Here is a 22,961-nt window from a genome sequence, read left to right on the forward strand (position 1 = left end):
AATTTTAAAAACATATTAAAAAGGCTAAAGAAAAACAAGAATCATAGTTTATAAAAATGTGCAAACATTTATTTTATAAATTAAAAAAAATACATGGAAATATGTTATACACTTTTTGTAATTTCCGCACACAGGGAGGAAACTGTACAGAGTGGTTGCTGTGAGCTTTGGACTGCTGTGTTTACTACAAGCTGTGCTCAACATTTCCCTGCGTCTGACTCTCTGTAAGTTGTTTTGAATTGTGTTTGTATTTTCACTCTGTGTTTTCCCACACTTCCACTGAAATTCAACATTGGAATTTGAATGATTAGAATTACAAGCTGCTGGTATGATGACCACTCACTTTCAAAAAGTGTTATCCTGAATATTTCTTTTTATCATTTTATCATGGCTACATGCTGGCTATAGCTTTGGCCAGGGGAATTATGCTTTTGGGTTGTCCGTCCATCCATCCCATTCTGTTTTATACAAAATCTCTAGAACATTATGAGGGAATTTCTTTTAATTTTACACAGACGCTCACTATAGTGATTAGATATTTGTGTTCAAGGTCTATGTAACCTTACAAAACATGTTTTTGGCCATAACTCAAGAAATCATGCTAACACAAATGTCTCAAAGAATAAAGTGATGATTTGATGACATTTTATATAAAAAAAAAAACAAAGGTCATCTTCACCGTTACATCATAATGTTCTTCAAAAAACACTTTTTTCTGGTCGTTTCTCAATGTCATAACTCAGGTACAGAAGGGAAGAAATTTGGTCAGATACTGAACAGGTGACACTAATCTTGGGTTTGCACCTTAAAACAGTGGTGATTGTATAGATCTAATGTGCTACTGGTGGAAAAAGTTTTAGAATTTGTAGCTTCTTTGCAGCAACGTCCATATTTAAAACATAGTCAACTGTCCTGGCATATGCGTCTGACATATGCGACTAACAGAGATGTAAACTGTAACTACAACCTGGCTGATATGCAGAGGCATTAAACTGTGAGACAGTTATTCTAGATATTATGTATATCACCTCATGATTCATAATATGCCTCCACGGTTGTATTCTCAGTCCCATGAATGCTTTCTTTCCAATTCGGCAACTTTCAGATACATTGTAGTTTTTAATCAGTTTTGGTCATCCTGTCTGGTTTGGCGTTGCATGAATGTGTTTTAGCTGGTTTGTAAGTGTATGTGAGAAAGGTTTTGTGTCCACAAACACAAATTTAATGCAACAGGCAAATTAAAGTCTTTTTTTTTTTTTTTTTTTTAAATAATTTTATTTAGGTTTTTAGATATATACAAAATACAAAAACAACACACAATAAAAAGAAAAGAGAATGAGACACAGAGTCCCTACCCCCAACCCGAACAAAAGGCCAGTATGTACAGAATATAATACATTATACATCATATATTGTACATGCATACTTAGATAGACAGTGCAGGTATTATCCAATGCTAATGCCACAAAAAATCCAGCAAAGGCAAATTAAAGTCTTTTTAACTGAATTGTCTCTTTTGTTATGGGCATTCTGGCATTTTGGTACAACTGTGAGTTGTCTTTACCCAAAACCTAAAATGGCCACTTGCTTGATATGAGTGTAAATTCAGCTATCTTTCCCCCTTTTTTAAATTTTTCACAATTGTCATATTGCGTCTTTATGTTCTTCCAGACAAAAACCTGTCTGATGAGAGAGATGAGCTGAAGAGAAACCTGATACAGATGTGTGAGTATTAGGATGAAGAAATGCCAATAAATAATTAGGCCTTAGATTGGCTTTGGAGTGTGTAATAATGGGCGATGCTGTAGGTCAGCTTTGGACTTTGGACTGCTGTGTTTACTACAAGCTGTGCTCAACATTTCCCTGCGTCTGACTCTCTGTAAGTTGTTTTAAATTGTGTTTGTATTTTCACTCTGTGTTTTCCCACACTTCCACTGAAATTCAACATTGGAATTTTATAAGACCACCGGATGAATGATTAGAATTACAAGCTGCTGGTATGATGACCACTCACTTTCAAAAAGTGTTGTCCTGAATATTTCTTTTTATCATTTTATCATGGCTACATGCTGGCTATAGCTTTGGCCAGGGGAATTATGCTTTTGGGTTGTCCGTCCATCCACCCCATTCTGTTTTATACAAAATCTCAAGAACATTATGAGGGAATTTCTTTTAATTTTACACAGACGCTCACTATAGTGATTAGATATTTGTATTCAAGGTCTATGTAACCTTACAAAACATGTTTTTGGCCATAACTCAAGAAATCATGCTAACACAAATGTCTCAAAGAATAAAGTGATGATTTGATGACATTTTATATATAAAAAAAAAAGGTCAACTTCACCGTTACATCATAATGTTCTTCAAAAAACACTTTTTTCTGGTCGTTTCTCAGTGTCATAACTCAGGTACAGAAGGGAAGAAATTTGGTCAGATACTGAACAGGTGACACTAATCTTGGGTTTGCACCTTAAAACAGTGGTGATTGTATAGATCTAATGTGCTACTGGTGGAAAAAGTTTTAGAATTTGTAGCTTCTTTGCAGCAACGTCCATATTTAAAACATAGTCAACTGTCCTGGCATATGCGTCTGACATATGCGACTAACAGAGATGTAAACTGTAACTACAACCTGGCTGATATGCAGAGGCATTAAACTGTGAGACAGTTATTCTAGATATTATGTATATCACCTCATGATTCATAATATGCCTCCACGGTTGTATTCTCAGTCCCATGAATGCTTTCTTTCCAATTCGGCAACTTTCAGATACATTGTAGTTTTTAATCAGTTTTGGTCATCCTGTCTGGTTTGGCGTTGCATGAATGTGTTTTAGCTGGTTTGTAAGTGTATGTGAGAAAGGTTTTGTGTCCACAAACACAAATTTAATGCAACAGGCAAATTAAAGTCTTTTTAACTGAATTGTCTCTTTTGTTATGGGCATTCTGGCATTTTGGTACAACTGTGAGTTGTCTTTACCCAAAACCTAAAATGGCAACTTGCTTGATATGAGTGTAAATTCAGCTATCTTTCCCCCTTTTTTAAATTTTTCACAATTGTCATATTGCGTCTTTATGTTCTTCCAGACAAAAACCTGTCTGATGAGAGAGATGAGCTGAAGAGAAACCTGATACAGATGTGTGAGTATTAGGATGAAGAAATGCCAATAAATAATAAGGCCTTAGATTGGCTTTGGAGTGTGCAAAAATGGGCGATGCTGTATATCACTGCAGTTCAAAGTAAAGTGCCGAAAGTTTTTCATCTCATGCTCTATTCAGTCACATTAATCACGTTTGTTTGTTTGTTTTGTTTGTTTGTGTCTTTCTTTTTTCGAAAATCGGCAACAGATCACGATTCCCAAGACTGGGTGTATTTCAGGGGTAGTGTCTATTACATTTCCTCAAACATGAAAAACTGGACCGATAGCAGAGAATACTGTCAGCAGAGAGGTGCAGACCTGATCATTATCAACAGCTTAGCAGAACAGGTGCGTATGTATGTGTGAGTGAGTATGAATCTGTGAAAGAGTGAAGAGCAGTTAATGTGAGGTCACTGAGGTTGAGGAGAGACTTAATATGTTTCATTCCTATTGATTATTGTTTTTTTCAAGGAATTTACTAGAAATTTCCAACATCAACTGTGGATTGGACTGACTGACAGAGAGACAGAGGGGACATGGAAATGGGTGGATGGGACTTCGCTGAACACAAGGTTTACACACCACTTCTATCTGCATTGCTGTCAATAAAATACTGTTTCTAAAAAATATCTACTGTACATCTTGAATTGCTATTGTTTAAAATGTAAGAATTTGATATACAGCAACACATATTACATGTTACTGTGTGTCAAATGCTTATTGATGTGTGTTATTTGTTGAAGGCTTATATTTTGCTTTGGGGTTTCAGTTACTGGACCTCACATGAGCCAAATGGGGTTCCAGACAGAGATGAAGACTGCGCAGAGGTTAAGGACCATATCTTCCAAAACAGCTGGAATGATGAAGCTTGTGACCTTCAAAAACACTGGATCTGTGAGATGATGCTGCCACAATAACTCAGCTCAGCACAGTTGAAATCCATTGCAAGTGCAAAGCAGCGCGCTGTTCATGTAGCACAGTGTGAAGTGAGGAAGCAGAGGTCGGGGCTGAGGAAGACTTGTCTGACTCTCATGTTTGTGACTGGAGTCACGTCCCATTGCTGACAGATGATGTTGTAATGTAATGTTCACTTTTTTAAAAACTGTAATCACAATCTCTTAATTTATATTTCTCAATTTTTATGTTTTTGTGATTGATGAACTGCTTTCAGATCCTTTTATTTCAGTTATGCCAACAAAAGATCATTGTTTTGTGTCTGAGAGATGTTTTAATTTTTTCTTCTGCTGGTTCCTTTCAACATCAGTTTGAAATTGATTCACTGCCTGATGAATATGTCAATAAATGTCAAAAAATGTTTTGTGATTCTCTTCTTTACTTTGTTCAAGACAGTGCTGAATGTGATAAAATCCACAATTGTTTCATGTCCAACAATTTCATAATCACCTTGCTAGAATTTGTTCAATGTGTTAACTTTGCTTCCTTTGACATTGAAGCTTTGGAAAAATTCTGAGTCAAGTTTTGCCGCTTATGTGTTTAACCAAAGTACAGTACCATATTTAAGCATATGTAAGTTACTTTTCTTGTGCTGCTTTCTGACATCTTTCACAAGTATTTAAACCTTTGAAGCCTGAAACAGGTGTATGGAGGACCCAGATGCAGTACAGTACGCTTCACTGGCAGTTGGTAATAACTTTTATTAAAACCAACACGAATGGAAAACAGGATACAGACTGAGAGTTCGTTCTTCGGGCTGTGAGCCCTAGCAATGTCTCTGGGAGTCACACGAAGCGAAGACACGAAGCTTGTACCCACGGTGGCTGGTGACGAGGAAACCCCGTAGCTCCGTGAGCCGACAACACGTGTGTGAGCGTTGTCGGGGATCGAGCGGAGAGGTGGTCGAGGGCAGGCAGGGGTTCGGTTACCGGGAAGTCCGTCCACGGAAACAACAGCACCAGCAGGGATCAGGCAGGAGAATCGTCGAAGCAGAGCAGAGAGTCTTTACCAGTGAATCCGTCAGATTTCCGGAATGCCGAAACTGAGCACGTGGTCGGGGACGGAAGGCAGGTAGGTTCATGAGGAGTCAGGCGAGGAGAGCAGGTCGGGGACAGGCAGAGTCGGCAACGGGTGATCTGTTTGGAGAGTGCTGGAAAGACATGCATGCTGCAGAGGACGATCTGGCAATGAGTGTGTGAACAGGAGTGTCTTAAATACCGGGTTGATTGGTGATGAGCTGCAGCTGTGGGAGAGCAGGCTGCAGCAGTGGGCGTGGCTTGAAGGTGGAGCAGGTCAGAGGAAGGTGAATGGAAATTTACTGGCAGTGAGGGGGAGGAGGATGCAGGAACCATGACAGAACCCCCCCCTCAAGGGACGGCCCATGACGTCCCAAACCAAGGACACCGAAACCGGGTGGGCGGAGGGGGCCAGGAGGAGGGCTAGAACTCCTCGGACCCCATGGAAACATCGTCGCCGTCAGCGTCGTCGTCGTCAGCGTCGTCATCCGAGGACGGAGCAACCCTCATCGGTGAGTCGGAACCCCTCGTGCAGGACCCCAAACCAGATGGACCGGGAACTGGAGAAGGAGGAGGAGAAGAGACAGAAGACCCACCTCCAGGAGCGGCACGGGAGGGCTGATCAGGATGGCGACGGTGGAAGTCCTCAATCAGCTGGTCGTCCAGGATCTGCCGAGCCGGGACCCAGGACCGCTCCTCCAGGCCGTATCCCTCCCAATCCACCAGGTATTGCAGGCCACGTCCCCGGCGACGAGAGCAAAGAAGGCGTCGAACGGTGTACGCCGGGGCGCCATCGATGAGGTGAGGAGGAGGAGGAGGAGGCCGGGCGACGGGCTGCAGAGGGCTCTCCCTGACAGGCTTGAGCTTGGAGACGTGGAAGGTCGGGTGAATGCGCATGGAGCGGGGCAGCTTGAGACGGACTGCGACCTCGTTCACCACCTTCTCGACCGGGAAGGGACCAACAAACTTGGGAGCCAGCTTCCGGGACTCCACCCTCAGGGGAAGATCTTTGGTGGAGAGCCACACTTTCTGTCCCACCTGGTATGGAGGGGCCCGGGAGCGGCGACGGTTGGCTGAGGAGGTGTAACGGGCAGCGGTCTCCAGGAGTGCTGACCGGGCTTGAGACCAGGTTCGGCGGCAGCGGCGGATGAAGTTCTCCACTGACGGGTAAGCAGTCTCCATTTCTTGGGCCGGAAACAGGGGAGGCTGGAAGCCATAAGCACACTGGAATGGTGTGAGTCCAGTGGCAGAACTGACCAATGAGTTGTGGGCGTATTCCACCCAAAGGAGCTGGGAGGACCAGGAAGTGGGTTGGCTGGATGCCATGCAGCGAAGAGTGGTCTCCATATGCTGGTTCATACGCTCTGTCTGGCCGTTGGACTGGGGGTGGTATCCGGATGACTGGCTGGTGGACGCCCCCAGTAGGCGGCAGAACTCCTTCCAGAATGCAGACGTAAACTGAGGCCCCCGATCCGACACCACGTCAGTCGGCAGGCCGTGCAGGCGGAAGACATGGAGCAGCATTAGTTCTGCAGTTTCTTTAGCGGAGGGGAGCTTGGGTAGAGCGATGAAGTGAGCCATCTTGCTAAACCGGTCCACCACCGTCAGGATGGCAGTGTTGCCGTCTGACAGTGGTAGACCGGTGACAAAGTCCAAGGAGAGATGGGACCAGGGGCGATGAGGGACCGGGAGAGGTTTCAGGAGGCCTGCAGGAGCTTGGCGAGGAGTCTTGCTCTGGTTGCAGACCGGGCAGGCATTTACAAAGTCCTTGGTGTCTTGATCCAGAGTAGCCCACCAAAAGCGTCGCTGCAGGACCTCCCTAGTCCGAGCGACCCCTGGGTGACAGGTCAGACGGGATGTGTGGGCCCACTGCAGAACTTCAGACCTGAATTCCTGTGGCACAAACAGCCGGTTCTGTGGACAGGAACTGGGACCCGGCTGATCCTCCAGTGCTGTCTTGATCCGCTCCTCCAACTCCCAAGTGAGAGCGGCCAGGAGACGGGAAGCAGGGAGAATGCTGTCGGAACGGGAAACCTCCTCATCCTCCCCCACCAGGAACTGCCGGGACAGCGCATCCGGTTTGATGTTCCGGGAACCAGGTCTGTAGGAGAGCGTGAAGAGGAACCGGGCAAAGAACAGGGCCCACCGGGCCTGGCGGGAATTCAGTCTCTTGGCCGACTTGATGTATTCCAGGTTCTTATGGTCAGTCCAAACCAAGAACGGAACCTGGGTACCCTCCAGCCAGTGGCGCCACTCCTCCAGGGCCAGCTTCACCGCCAGCAGCTCCCGGTTCCCGATGTCATAGTTCCGCTCAGCCGGGGATAGACGTCTTGAGAAGAAGGCACAGGGATGCAACTTCCCGTCGTCGGCCGAGCGTTGAGAAAGGACGGCCCCCACACCAACATCTGAGGCGTCGACTTCCACCACGAACTGCTTCTCGGGGTCAGGGATGAGGAGGATAGGTGCCGAGCTGAAGCGTTTTTTCAGATGCTGGAAGGCTTCATTAGCGGCCGGGGACCAGCGAAACGGGATCTTGGGTGAGGTGAGTGCAGAGAGAGGCGCTGCCACAGTGCTGTAACCCCGGATGAATCTCCGGTAAAAGTTCGCGAAACCCAGGAAGCGCTGGAGTTGTTTTCGTGAGTCAGGAACAGGCCAGGCGGAAACGGCAGAGACTTTGGCGGGATCCATCTCCATCCGGTTGTGCCCAATGATGTAGCCCAGGAAGGAGACGGAGGCGGCGTGGAATTCACATTTCTCCGCCTTGACGAACAATGAATTCTGTAGCAGGCGTTGCAGGACTGTCTGGACATGATGAACATGGTCTTGGCGGGACTGAGAGAAAATCAAGATGTCGTCCAGGTACACAAAAACAAACTTATTCAGGAAGTCTCTCAGCACATCGTTGATTAACGCCTGAAAGACTGCTGGGGCGTTGGTGAGTCCAAACGGCATCACCAGGTATTCGTAATGCCCATTGGGTGTGTTGAACGCCGTCTTCCACTCGTCTCCCTCTCTGATCCGGACCAGGTGATAAGCATTACGGAGGTCCAACTTGGTAAAGATAGTGGCGCCTTGCAACAGTTCAAAAGCGGAGGCAATGAGAGGGAGAGGATAACGGTTTTTCACCGTAATGTCATTCAGGCCCCGGTAATCAATGCAGGGGCGGAGAGAGCCATCCTTCTTCCCCACGAAGAAGAACCCTGCCCCAGCCGGAGACGAGGAAGGCCGGATGATGCCAGAAGCCAGAGAGTCTTTGATGTAGATCTCCATGGCCTCCCTCTCTGGCCCGGAGAGGGAGTAGAGACGCCCCTTGGGTGGAGTAGAACCCGGAAGGAGGTCGATGGCACAATCGTAGGCTCGGTGAGGGGGAAGAGAAGTAGCCCGTGCCTTGTTGAATACCTCCCTGAAGTCGTGGTATTCTGGCGGCACCATGGAAACATCCGGGGGAGAACCGGAACAGAGGGATGGAGCAGGTTTGCTCGGTCGTTTAAGGCAGACCTGTTGACACGACGGACTCCAGTTCAGGATCGAGCCAGTGGACCAGTCTATGTGAGGGTTATGTCGGCGAAGCCAGGGATATCCCAGGATCAGGGGCAGGTTTGGGGACCTCAAAACGTGAAACTGGATAGTCTCGTGATGTTCCCCCGCTAATTGCATGGCGATGGGAGTAGTTTGATGAGTGACGGTCCCCAACAGATGACCATCCAGGGCGCTGGCAGGCACAGGACGAGGAAGGGGAACCTGTTGCACCCCTAACTGACGAGCGAGCTCCTCGTCAATCAGGTTAACATCTGCCCCAGAGTCAATAAATGTGGCGAGGGTGTAGAGTCCCTCCTTGAGCTGGAGCTGGGCATGGAACAGAGGACGTGGATTGGAGGCCGGGTTCCGGGATCGGCTCAGCAGAATGCCCCCTTTTACTGCTGAGCCCGCCCTTTTACCGGGCAACGGGAAACGAAGTGTCCGGCTTGACCACAATACAGACAGAGGTTGTCCCGACGCCGTCTCTCCCGCTCCTCGGCTGTCAGCCGGGTGCGACCCACCTGCATGGGTTCAGTCCCCTGTACAGAGTTCGAGGAAGGGCTGGAGGAGGGACCAGGCTGAATGGCGAGAGTCCGACGAGCCTCCCCCTCCAGGAGCCGTTCCTTTCTCCTCGCCAGGATTCGTCTGTCCAAACGAGTGGTGAGTTCGATCAAGCCGTCCAAGGAATGCGGAAGATCAAACGAAACCAATTCATCTTTGATGTATGGGGCGAGACCGCTCAGGTAAGCGTCACACTGGGCCGCTGGGTTCCAATCACTCAGGCGAGCTGTCGTGCGGAACTCAATGGCGAAGTCAGCGACGGATCGATTACCCTGGCGTTGATTCAGGAGCCCCCCAGTGGGGTCTGGACCCACAGGAATCAGGCCAAAAACCTTGCGTAATTCCTCAGCGAAGGCAGGAAACGACAAGCAGGCTGGCGTGCCCCTCTCCCATTCTGCCGTTCCCCATAGGCGAGCTCGACCCGTGAGGTGGTTAATGGCGAAGGCGACTCTGGCTGCTTCTGAGGCGAAGGTGTGGGGTTGCAATGCGAACAGGATGGAACAGTTAGTTAGGAACGGGTTGCAACCCTCAGGATCTCCGGCGTAGCGTTCAGGAGCCCCTACCCGGGGTTCTGGAGCGGCGCTGGATGATGACGTAGGTGCTTGAACGGGCTGGGCAGGAGCCGGAGCTGGAGCGGCGTGGTGAGTCAGCGTGGTTGCCATCTGTTGTACCTGCGTGGCTAGCTGAGTTAGCGCCCGTTCCAACGCTGAAGCAGACTGGCGAGCCTCCGCCGCGTTTGAGGTGAGTTGAGCTTCGTGCTGTTGAAGCATTCCCTCAACTCGGGCTAGGCGGGACTGAAGAGCACCGGAGTCTGCTGGGTCCATTTCTGGCCAGATCGTACTGTAACGGGTGTATGGAGGACCCAGATGCAGAACAGTACGCTTCACTGGCAGTTGGTAATAACTTTTATTAAAACCAACACGAATGGAAAACAGGATACAGACTGAGAGTTCGTTCTTCGGGCTGTGAGCCCTAGCAATGTCTCTGGGAGTCACACGAAGCGAAGACACGAAGCTTGTACCCACGGTGGCTGGTGACGAGGAAACCCCGTAGCTCCGTGAGCCGACAACACGTGTGTGAGCGTTGTCGGGGATCGAGCGGAGAGGTGGTCGAGGGCAGGCAGGGGTTCGGTTACCGGGAAGTCCGTCCACGGAAACAACAGCACCAGCAGGGATCAGGCAGGAGAATCGTCGAAGCAGAGCAGAGAGTCTTTACCAGTGAATCCGTCAGATTTCCGGAATGCCGAAACTGAGTTCGTGGTCGGGGACAGAAGGCAGGTAGGTTCACGAGGAGTCAGGCGAGGAGAGCAGGTCGGGGACAGGCAGAGTCGGCAACTGGTGATCTGTTTGGAGAGTGCTGGAAAGACATGCATGCTGCAGAGGACGATCTGGCAATGAGTGTGTGAACAGGAGTGTCTTAAATACCGGGTTGATTGGTGATGAGCTGCAGCTGTGGGAGAGCAGGCTGCAGCAGTGGGCGTGGCTTGAAGGTGGAGCAGGTCAGAGGAAGGTGAATGGAAATTTACTGGCAGTGAGGGGGAGGAGGATGCAGGAACCATGACAAAGCCTGAGCAAATTGGTGCAATTTCTTTAAAAAAACATAATGGAGAAAGGCAATGAGCAACTTGGTAAGAAATATTTAACAAACTGCAAGAAATTATTTTGAAAAAGCTAGGGAAAATATTCTGGGGACAAAAAGAAAAAAGCAAGGGGGAAACTACTTATAATTATCATAATTACACATTTAAAATCATGTAACAGAATTTTTAGAATATTTTTAAAGGATATTTTAAGGTAATTTCCTTTAAAAAAAACAACAACAAAAAAACAAAACAAAACAACACATTTTCAGGCATTTTTTCCAATACTTTCTACTAATTTCTTACTATTTTTTGGCTGATTTCTTCTTCCCTTTCTGTTTGCCTTCTTTGCATGTTTTTGAAAGAAATCAAGTCAATTTGCTCAGGTTTCAGTGGTTTAAAGGGAACACAATGACTAACATTTCATGTATAAAAAAGATCTATAAAATAGGTTGGCTGAGGAAAGCTACTTCACATGTGTAGGTTTCAAAAACAGGTGCTCACTGGATCCAATGACAAATTTGACCGAAAAAAGGAGGGAGAAGTAAGTAAGTCATAGCCAAAACAATATACCAAGGCACACTGTTTTGCAGAAGTTAGAAAAGTAATTTAGTGTCTCTTTGTTGTTGTTTGGCCCTAATTTGTATTTATTTTGTGTCTCTTGGCAGGCCTTTTGCATCGCTGTCTGGTCTTCTTGTGTCTCTTCCTGATTAGTTCATTTTAATTTCAGTGACATTTTGCAGGTGAAGAGCTGGATGAAGTGGCCGGGGAGAGGGAAGTCTGGGTTTCCCTGCTTAGGCTGCTGCCCCCGCGACCCGACCCCGGATAAGTGGAAGAAAATGGATGGATGGATGGATTTTGCAGGTGAAGACTTAGGGCGCCCTGACACTTTGGGGCCCTGGGCCTGTGCCCAGTAGACCTGTTAGTAATCCATCCATAATCTTGTCTGATGCTGAAATCATTGTCCAAGCAGCGGTATATGACAAGTTGGGAATGAGAACGAGCTGTTTGAATGGTTATGTCTTCAGTATGATCTCGAGTGCACAGCTGACAAAATGTGTAGTTTGTTTGCTTGATGTTATAGAAGTGCATGTTTAAGGGCTCCAGTGTGGACAGAGAGGCACTTTCTTGCTGTTAGGATACAGTGTTCAGTCTACATATATATCCAGAGGGAAATATTTTCACTGGGCAATATGCCTGGAGATATTTAAATATGGCAGACTCCAACATATTTTGCTGGTCAAAAGCTAAATAACAGAACACCTGAGCAGAGCAGCGCTGATGATAAATCTGCTTGCAGGTGAAAGAGACTCGAGCCAAAAAATATTAAACTGAAATAGACCGACGTTATAAGAACATAAAGGGTGTTAACACTGAATAATGTATTTATTGAACTGACCCTGTTTTCTTGTCTTTATAACCTCTGATTGAACTGTATGTCATCATCCACAGACACTGGCAGTTACTGGATGCTGTTGCAATACTTATTTAAAACAGTCTGTACACAACAAGTGCACTCTGGGTATTTTGTATGACTATGGTATTTGTGAGGATGTAGTGTGTGAAAATGGTGTTGTGTATTGTACATTGCAGGCTCCAGTGGAAAGTAGTGGAACTTGAGACAGTTCCTAATAATAAATTGTGTATGTAATAAAACCTAATTTGGACTTACTTAAATCAAGTGATGTGTTGTGTTTAAAATGAAACTCATAACTCTGAATATAGAATTATGACAATTATAAAGTTTTATCCCTTGCCTTTTTTTCTAGACATTTCTTTTTACCCAGCTTTAAAAAAAAAAATCAAAATCAATTAATTTCTTCCAATTTGTGAAACTTTTCTCACCAAGTATTGCTTTTGTGCCCATAAATGGAAAGCACATCTATGCATCTACAAGATAAAGAATCAGCAGGCATTCGGTGTAATCCCATCAGCCCTTGGTTTCCTGTTAAGTCACATGTGTGATGAGCGTACTGCTGTGTCAAAGACACCCTCTGCAGTGACACAGTTCAGAAAGATCATTGATCATTTCAGAAGCACACTCTCCTAACTCTGGACTCTTTAGGCACCTCAGCACCAAACTAACCATCGTTACAGCTGAACATCATGGCTCAACAGGATGTCTATGTTAATGTAGACAGACCATCACGTAATCCTGGCAAAAAGAAAAGCTTTGGAAAAAGTCTAGAAAACATTTATGAAAATGGAGACGCCCTGGAGTCAAAAAGAACTGGACCTGCAGGTAATGAACAACGTGCAAGGAGGTACACTTACTGTAAGATGATTTTGATTTCAGTTTTTAAATCCTTTTGTTTTTTGTTTTGAAACAATTTGTGTGAAGGAGAACAAAAGTGTTTTTGATGATAATATTAATGTTCTCATTAGACAAAACCTGTATTTGGCTTCATTGCAGTTTAGATGGATGGATGGACTTGATAAATGGACTTGCACTTGTACAGTGTCTTTCTAGTCTTCTCATCACTCAAAGCACTTTTACACTACTTGTTAAATTCACACAGACACACACAGACACACACACACACACGCTCAAACACAAGTGGCTGACCATACAAGTTGCCACCTGCTGTTCAATAACCATTCACACACACTCACACATCGAACAGCCACCAGGAGTGATTTGGGGTTCAGTATCTTGCCAGTGATACTTTGACATGGGGCCTGATCCAGACAGCGATCGAACTGCCAATGTTACAATCAGTGAATGACCCACTCTAACTCCTGAATTTTGTAAGAGAGCCACTCATCTGTTAGATTCTGCCTCTGGGAGATTTCAGGGATCATGCAATGTTTATTAATATGCCAATGATACACGTTTACATTTCAAAATCACCTGATGGTAGTTGTGCCCTACCCACAATCACTGTCCCATCATGAAGTCGTAAAGAGGTTTTAAATCTGATCTTCACTTCTACAATACTCGACACAATTAACAGTTGTATTTGAGTTGTATTGCATTTGCCTTGGCTGCTTTTACTGTGACGGTGAGGAACAAACGGGAGCCTTGCACACTGACGTTCAGTCAGTCTGTGAACGCAACACCTTTTCTTTGCTATGACTTCTGTTGAGTCTTTGACTCATTTAACACCAATCCTTGGATATTTATCCAAAAATATATCATTTTGGTGGCAGGGATTTAGCGACTGATGACTTCCTTTACTTTTGAGACGTCTTGTTTTTAGTGAGATACACTGTTGCAAAGCTTGCTTAACTTGTTACTTGTGGCTAATGTTCAGAATTGTAACGGGGCTTAAAAGGATGTGCTGTGTTGCAATATTCTCATCTGGGAACCACAAAAAAAACTTTTGACTGCATACCCACAAGCTTCTTGTTTTCTCACGGTAACACTGGCCATTCACATTCCATCACTCACTTTGCAAGACCACTGACAAAGATGAAAAGCACGTCTGACAATGAACCCATGACTTTGGTCAGTAGAGGAAGAAGGTTCAAACACTATGTGACCATCTGACAAGCGGTCCTGATGAAGAATACTGTACCTTTAAGACATGAGGAGTTACAGTGTTTAATGTCTTTGTGACTCTTAAGGTTGGGAACATCTTGTCTGAGGAGCTGTTGAAGTTCAGTTTAAAAAAACAACCTTACAAGTTATCTTTTTAGCTTGATATTTACATGCAAGTCAATTCAGACCGACATGCTTCCTTTGTTCTTTGTGTTAGGTGCTGCAGATCGCAAAAGAGTGAAGAAGGGTTCCTGCAGAGGTGCTGCTGTGTGTCTGGGTCTGCTGTGTCTTCTCCTCCTGACTGGATTCATAACTCTGCTTCTCCTGTGTGAGTGCTTTGTTAGCTTGCCTTTAATAAAACGCCAAGTAGTTGCTGGTGGTTAACAGTGTTTGTTGTTTTAGACACCACAGGCAACTCTGAGTGGGTCAAGTTGCAGACCAGCTACAAAAATTTGTCTGAAGAGAGAGACTGGTGGCAGAGAAGATTTGAAGACATGGCCAAAGACAGAAATGCTGTACAGACAAATCTCCCAACAGGTAACTAGTTCTCACATCTTGTGAGTCAAAGTTGGACTTCAAAATTATATCTTACCAGAAAATCTCTTTGCAGCAGATTCCACTTTTCTGCTCACATTTTATGATGAGTCTTTTTCTAAACTTATTGTGTAAGTAATTACAATTTACAACTAATTTTAATGTCATGTAATGCTTGTATGCGTTCACATACTGCTGCCACTGGGTGATGAAGCAGTCAGTGTGGGAAATGGGCCTCCACAGGGGTTAATATGGCTCAGACCACCATCCCATTGATATTATACAGTATCACTTCATTCAGTTTTTGGCAGTATGAGAACTTGTGCTATGCTCAGACTAATGTAGTAGATTAATATAGAAAAAATATTTAACAGATTTCTATGAAATTTGTTAAAGATGTTATAGGTCTCTCTGTCCCAAGCGAATGAACTCATCTACTTTAGCGGCAGAACGTCATTGGTTGACACAGAAGGTCACTGACTGACTGTCACCATGTGCCGAGTTCGAAAGAGGCATTTTCAGGCTCTTTGTGGTTATTAAGCTCAGTTCAGGCCATCAATGAAAATTAATTGTAATTATTATACGATGTTATTTGTTGGTCATGGCAGCTGCTTCTGTGCTGTTAAAAGAGAAACACTATGTCCAAAAAAAAAAGTTGGGCCAACTCAAAATTTCAAGGCAACAAACTAGCAGAAGTTAGGGAATTAAACTTAACCTTTTAAGTTTTGCTTTTGAGTTTGCTCAACTTTGAATTCTAACTTCTGTTAATTCAACTCTAAGTTTATATTACATTTAAAAACAACAAAAAAAAAAAATTACAGATTCTGGGTCTAGATTCAAAACATTAATTTATTTTCACAATCTAACAAAACTCTTAGACGCAACTGACAAGGCTTCTTAGATCCAAATTTTTTTGGCTATAGCTTTGGCCAGGGGAATTATGCTTTTGGGTTGTCCGTCCATCCATCCCATTCTGTTTTATACAAAATCTCTAGAACATTATGAGGGAATTTCTTTTAATTTTACACAGACGTTCACTATAGTGATTAGATATTTGTATTCAAGGTCTATGTAACCTCACAAAACATGTTTTTGGCCATAACTCAAGAAATCATGCTAACAATGACAAAATGTCACACAAATGTCTCAAAGAATAAAGTGATGATTTGATGACATTTTATATAAAAAAAAAACAAAGGTCAACTTCACCGTTACATCATAATGTTCTTCAAAAAACACTTTTTTCTGGTCGTTTCTCAGTGTCATAACTCAGGTACAGAAGGGAAGAAATTTGGTCAGATACTGAACAGGTGACACTAATCTTGGGTTTGCACCTTAAAATAGTGGTGATTGTATAGATCTAATGTGCTACTGGTGGAAAAAGTTTTAGAATTTGTAGCTTCTTTGCAGCGACTTCCATATTTAAAACATAGTCAACTGTCCTGGCATATGCGTCTGACATATGCGACTAACAGAGATGTAAACTGTAACTACAACCTGGCTGATATGCAGAGGCATTAAACTGTGAGACAGTTATTCTAGATATTATGTATATCACCTCATGATTCATAATATGCCTCCACGGTTGTATTCTCAGTCCCATGAATGCTTTCTTTCCAATTCGGCAACTTTCAGATACATTGTAGTTTTTAATCAGTTTTGGTCATCCTGTCTGGTTTGGCATTGCATGAATGTGTTTTAGCTGGTTTGTAAGTGTATGTGAGAAAGGTTTTGTGTCCACAAACACAAATTTAATGCAACAGGCAAATTAAAGTCTTTTTAACTGAATTGTCTCTTTTGTTATGGGCATTCTGGCATTTTGGTACAACTGTGAGTTGTCTTTACCCAAAACCTAAAATGGCAACTTGCTTGATATGAGTGTAAATTCAGCTATCTTTCCCCCTTTTTAAAAATTTTTCACAATTGTCATATTATGTCTTTATGTTCTTCCAGACAAAAACCTGTCTGATGAGAGAGATGAGCTGAAGAGAAACCTGATACAGATGTGTGAGTATTAGGATGAAGAAATGCCAATAAATAATTAGGCCTTAGATTGGCTTTGGAGTGTGCAATAATGGTCAACTCAACCATCAACAGTTTGTCAGAGATTCGAGTGTGTTAAGCGGAGGCTAATGCAGCATTGTGCTGCTAACCTCAGGCAGAGATAAGGAGTTTGCCAAAAAGGTCTGTTAAACTCACTTCTCTCTAACTTTACACTAATAGATTTTTTTCATTTTCCAATGCAGTCTCAAGCCCAGATGACACTAACTAAAGTGGTGTCACCAATCATCAAGTTGTGCACAGCTCCCTCTGGAGCCACAAAAAGGCTTTGCACAACTTTTTTCACACATGCAGTCGTACTCCCTGATACCTGTAAACAGATGTTAATGTTTAAAATTGGTTACCCTTTAAAGACAGAAAAAAATCCAGTCACAGAACTTAAAATTCAGTGGCTTGTGTCACTGTGGTTGAAAGCCAAACATTACAATGTTGAGAATAAAATTGACAATTTTCTGAATTATAATCCAGCAACTCTGGCGTTGCATGTTGCATTCAACACTGAAGCATTTTGAATTTTCTCCGATTCACGCCCCTGACCGTCCTCTTCTTCATGGCAGTGGTGGCTGTCGCTCATTGATTTTGTAGTGTTAGTGCAGAACCTTACCAACCTGTATCTACAATGTCGATAGCCACTACTAGCAGCTAATGTTCACATTTCAATCCACTTCAGCTGAGATATTGTGTGTGTCCCCTCCCCAATTTGAAACAGAGCATTATCCTCAACATGGATGGACATATTTCAGTGGTAGTTTGTATTACATATCCTCTACTGAGAAAACCTGGGAAGAAGGCAGACTTGACTGTCAGCAGAGAGGTGCAGACCTGGTGATTATCAACAGCAAAGAAGAACAGGTGTGTATGTGTCTGTGTGTGTTTGTGAATCTGTGTAAAGGGTGTAGTGAAAGAAAGAGTAAAAAAACTGGGTGATTGCAATGTTGCAGAAGTGGAGGACAGACTGAAACTGTTTGTATTACATTTACCGTCTTAAATATTGACGACTTTTTCTCTCTGCCATCAAGGACTTCGTGAGACGTTTTCAAAAGCTCCTGTGGATTGGACTCACTGATAGAGAGACAGAGGGGACATGGAAATGGGTGGACGGCACTCTGTTGACAACAAGGTTCACTTCACTTTACTTTTCTACCACTAGGGTGCACTGTGGTGAGCCATTTTTAACTGTGGCTGCTCACTCTTTCAGCTCTCCATATTCATGGTAGTTTGATAAAAGCAGTTGAATGTGTGTTGTTGTGTTGTTTACCCACAAACCTCTTTGAATATAACAATAACAGTTTGAGGAAAAGATAATACATCTGAAATTTGACTACTTAGTTTCACCGATACTCACTGACAGGGACATATCACCAAATTACACACCTGACTATATCTTTGACTTTTAGTATAGATTAATAAATCACTCTGTAACTGTCTGTCAAAGGCTTCTTGGTATGTGTTCTTAAAAATTAAAGTTAATTTTTTGTTTTGACATTACAGCTACTGGGCCCCTCGTGAGCCAAATGGTCACATATTTCACAGACATGAAGACTGTGCTGAAATACAGAATTATAAGGCGGAAAAAAGCTGGAACGATATCTCGTGTTATGGTAAAAAATTCTGGATCTGTGAGAAGACATTGCCTCCATAAACCACAAGACCACTATATAAAACAAACAAACAAAAAAATTGCATTTCCCTGTTTCAACTAAAATTGCTCAGATTGAACTAATGTTATGGCTCACTTTTAATTAAATTATGCCAACAGATAATCATTTTTTCATTTTTTAAAAGATATTTTGATTTTATTTTCGATTGTAGAAATATGGGTATATATTAGCTGGGTATAATCTACTGATTAAAAGAAAGTAAAAATGATTTATATCTACATCAGTTATTTATATTTTAAGTTGCTGTTTTGCCACTATGTGTTTGCTTTTTTCAAAACTGCTTGTTCAAGAAAGTGTTTATAATGAACATATCAACAGTTGTCCCGTCCTGTGTCCATAAATTTGACAATAAATTCCCTCAACAGACCTCCTACTACATAATTGTTTAACCCTTTAACACTGGATTGAGAGTAGTTTTCTCGTGCTGTGTTCAGACGCCTTTCACTAAGATTTAAACCTCTGAAATCTGAGAAAATTGGTTTGATTTCTTTTAAAAACATGGGGAAAACATAAGGAGCAATTTGATCTAAAATTCCCTGCAATCAATAAACAAACAAATCAATAAATGAATGAATGAATAAATAAAAAATAACATAAAATTGTAAAAGGTGACAAAATGATGTAAAATTTAGCTGGAATTAATTATTAGATAGAAGGTCCACTATCACTGTTTTGTGCCTCCTATATCACACTGCAACCAGATCTTCTCTTTTCGTTAGTTTAATTTATGCAGTGAGCCCAAATTTGGTCAGGATCAGTCTTTGTTTACGTTTCAGTGGAAATACTTAGTTAACAGAGTGTCAGCGCAACAAGAGGTGAGTAATTTACATGGAAATAGTCATGTTGGGGGTGACGTATTCCTTATATAGCAAGATGAGGCATTGGCATGCGATGGGTCAATGTGTACGATGTGACTTACAGTTATTAGTCATCTAGTCTCCCAAAAACTGTCGATGTTTTTTTTTACTAACAAATAAATGACCCTCTGCAAACTGTGGACAATGTGTTTTATGGATCCAGAGTAACGGGGAATTGTTAGAACATGTTTGATACTTTTTTCAAAGTTTTAAGCACCACAAACAAAATTAGTATTGAGTGGAAACGGAAATCTCAGAGACTGATATCTCTGAACTTCGACAAATAAAACCAGAACTATTTGATACTATACACTATTAGATACTGGCAACGGTAGGTGAGAAATTAGGCATTTGGGTGAACTGGCATTTTAATAAAATACCTGGGTTGTATTTCATGCACTCTTTAGATGAAATATTGGTAAAATATAAACTTTTGCTTGTATAGTTGCGGCATCATTGTTTGTTTATTCTAATTGCATCATGAGTTGTCATAGCTCATCACTTGTGTAAACCACTTGTGTGAAATGCTGTATCCGGCCACACTGAGGGTGTTTGCACAACATATCCGAGTGTTGTGAAATGCACACAGATGCATCAGATGATAATGTGGCCGAGTGTGTATGTGTTTTCTATACTTCACATGAGCCTCTTTAACCTAAACCTAACCATCCATGACTTTGGTGCCTAATCCCAATCATCGCGACTGTCCACGCTGTTGTGTGAACAAAGGGACCGTGCCACTTTGTCCCACCATGTGCATTTGTTGACATCACTGTAGCAGCATCCTGGAGAATAAACGGCACAGGAAGATCAGTGACTGAGCGTCACCATATGATGAGTTCGTAATGAGAACAAGTTGGTTTTTACTTTTGGTCCCTTTTTAGCCCTCCAAACACACTCAGAATGATGAGTTAGCATTTTTTGTGCATATGTGAACACTAAAAAAACAACCCAGAGCACCAAACCACACTTGAACCTTCTATGGAGGTGATCTGAGCGCTAATCTGTAAAATGCTACAGCTGTTAATCATTTTTAAATTTTGTACATGCTGGAAGTTTCAGTTTTAATGCAGGATGTAATGCCCTTTAAGGCGGGGACAAATGTTCAGACCTGCACCTTGTTCATGATTTTGTTATTATAACCATAAAACCTCCCAAAGTGTTTTTGTCACTAATCACAAGTTTCCCACTGAGCAATTTAACATTTAAAGACATTTAATAAATGTCTATAATTTGTTATTATTATACATCTATTTGCTCTCAGATAATTATTTGTCTTTAGATGTTTAGATTTATTTGTCTTTAGAAGTTTAGATTTATTTGTCTTTAGATGTTTAGATTTATTTGTCTTTAGATGTTTAGATTTATTTTTCTTCAGATGTTTAGATTTTGGTTATTCAAATTTGAAAGGTGAAAGTTCAGTAGATGTTTAGTCTAAACCTAGATGAAAGGATAAACAGAGTCTGTAAAAATGACAAGAAAATAAAACATTCATAATGTAAACGCAGGGGTATGAAGTACTTTTGTTAAATATTTACAGGTTTGTATGTATTAATTATTATCTTAAAATATGGACAAAAATTTGGCTATATGTAGCCAATAAATCCTGGTCTACAACAGGGCTAAAGCTTGGAGACGATGTTTAAATGAGGTCAATTGTTCAGTGGTTTAGATGCCATAACCATGACTTTTTTTCCAAACTTGAATATACTGCAGTTGCCAATCTGCAATGTTGTTCATTTTTAATGTTAAACTGCTGCTACAAAGTTTGAGGCACATCATTGTCCTTCAGGAGCGTTGTGATCTGCCACACTGCTGTAACGGGTGTGGTGAGGACCCAGATGCAGTACAACCGTAACCAGGATTAGTTGGTAATAACTTTTATTCAGACCAACACAATTCAGACACGAAGCAGGATGAGGTAAGTCAGCATACAGTTCGTTCTTCAGGTCGGAACCCACAACACAGTCTCTGGAGGGAGATCGAAGCAACGAGCCGAAGCTGACGTCACTCGGCGTGGATGTGGGGGAAACCCCGTAGCCCAACAGCTCGACAGCACGTGTGGAGTTACCGTCGAGGAGAAGGCGGAAGCGTGGTCGGGGACAGGCGGAGGTTCCGAAGCCGAGTAAGCAGTCCGATGATGCAGCGGTACCGATGGGGATGGACCAGGAGGATCGTCGGGGCCAGGCGGAGAGGTCTTTACCAGCGAAGCAGATCAGAGACGCCAAAACAGAGCTCGTGGTCGAGGACAGGAGGCAGGTAGGTTTACCGGGGATCAGGCGAAGAGAGCAGGTCGGGGACAGGCAGGGTTGGCTTTCGGAGATCTGGCAGGAGAATGCTGGAGAGTCTTGCATAATGCGTAGAACAATCTGGCAATGAGAGTGTGTGTGTGGCAGGCTTATATACTGGGTTGATTACTGATGAGATGCAGCTGGAGGTGAGTAGAGCAGGCAGAGTGGGTGTGGCCCGCAGGTAGAGTGAGCAGAGGAAGAGTGAATGGAAAAGTACTGAGGAGGGGGAGAGGAGCAGGAATCGTGACAGAACCCCCCCCCCAAGGGACGGCCCACGACGTCCCACCACGAACCACCGAAGCAGGGCGGGCGGCGGGGGCCCAGAGGAGGGTCAGAACTCCTCCGAGACCCCAGACACACTCCCCCCGTCGACATCACCGGAGTCCGAGGCAGAACCCACGTCGTCATCCCCGGGCGGTGCGGACACAGGAGCAGGACGGGAAGCAGAGCAGGACCCCACGTGCCGAGGCGGATCCGGAGGGCTGGTCGGGATGTTGCCGATGGAACTCCTCCACCAGGTTGTCATCCAGGATCTGGCGTGCCGGAACCCACGATCGCTCCTCCGGACCGTACCCCTCCCAATCGACGAGGTACTGAAGGCCCCTACCACGACGGCGAGAGCGCAGCAGGCGGCGTACCGTATAGGCAGGGGTCCCATCTATGATGCGGGGAGGAGGAGGAGGTCGGGACGGAGGTTGCAGAGGGCTCTCCCGGAACGGCTTGATTCGGGAGACATGAAAGGTGGCATGGACCCTCATGGACCGGGGTAATCTCAATCGGACCGCCACTGGGTTGATCACCTTGTCGATGGGGAACGGACCGATGAACTTGGGAGCCAACTTCTTGGAATCCTCCTTCAAGGGGAGATCCCGTGTCGACAGCCAAACCTTCTGCCCCACTTGGTAGGCTGGAGCCCGGGAACGGCGCCGATTAGCGGCCGTGGCGTAACGTTCTGCGGACCCCAGTAGAGCAGATCGGGCCCGGGTCCAACCCTGGCGGCAGCGACGGATGAAGGCCTCCACAGAAGGGAAGGCGGTCTCCCTCTCTTGGTCGGGAAACAAGGGAGGTTGGAACCCATACGCACATTGGAATGGGGACATGCCGGTTGCAGAGCTGGTGAGGGTGTTATGAGCGTATTCTACCCACATTAGATGCGAAGACCAGGAAGCGGGATGTCTGTATGCCATACAGCGGAGTGCTGTTTCCATCTGCTGATTCTTACGTTCAGTCTGGCCGTTAGACTGAGGGTGGTAACCGGAGGACAGGCTGACCAAGGCACCCAGGAGGCGGCAGAATTCTCTCCA

General features: G+C 44.1%; 1 protein-coding gene across 5 annotated transcripts in view; it reads left to right on the plus strand.

The window, feature by feature from the left end:
* LOC121941944 (hepatic lectin-like) overlaps window positions 1-22,961 on the plus strand; it is a 32,235-nt gene that overhangs the window by 341 nt on the left and 8,933 nt on the right. The window contains exons 2-7 of one of the 5 annotated variants that reach the window (XM_088075631.1): window positions 135-224; window positions 1,672-1,725; window positions 3,091-3,144; window positions 3,352-3,491; window positions 3,615-3,715; window positions 3,913-4,458. In XM_088075631.1, coding sequence (XP_087931757.1) covers window positions 135-224; window positions 1,672-1,725; window positions 3,091-3,144; window positions 3,352-3,491; window positions 3,615-3,715; window positions 3,913-4,060 — 587 coding nt within the window. In that variant the 3' untranslated portion in view covers window positions 4,061-4,458. Of the gene's footprint in view, window positions 1-134; window positions 225-1,671; window positions 1,726-3,090; window positions 3,145-3,351; window positions 3,492-3,614; window positions 3,716-3,912; window positions 4,459-12,770; window positions 13,015-14,470; window positions 14,582-14,655; window positions 14,791-16,740; window positions 16,795-17,557; window positions 17,701-17,867; window positions 17,969-18,339; window positions 19,505-22,961 lie in introns of those variants that run through there. The other 4 variants (XM_088075629.1, XM_088075628.1, XM_088075625.1 and 1 more) reach the window with 4 other exon arrangements.

This window comes from Plectropomus leopardus, chromosome 3, assembly GCF_026936395.1.
Source record: "Plectropomus leopardus strain MGB_pleo_1.0 chromosome 3, ASM2693639v1, whole genome shotgun sequence".
Taxonomy (NCBI): domain Eukaryota; kingdom Metazoa; phylum Chordata; class Actinopteri; order Perciformes; family Serranidae; genus Plectropomus; species Plectropomus leopardus.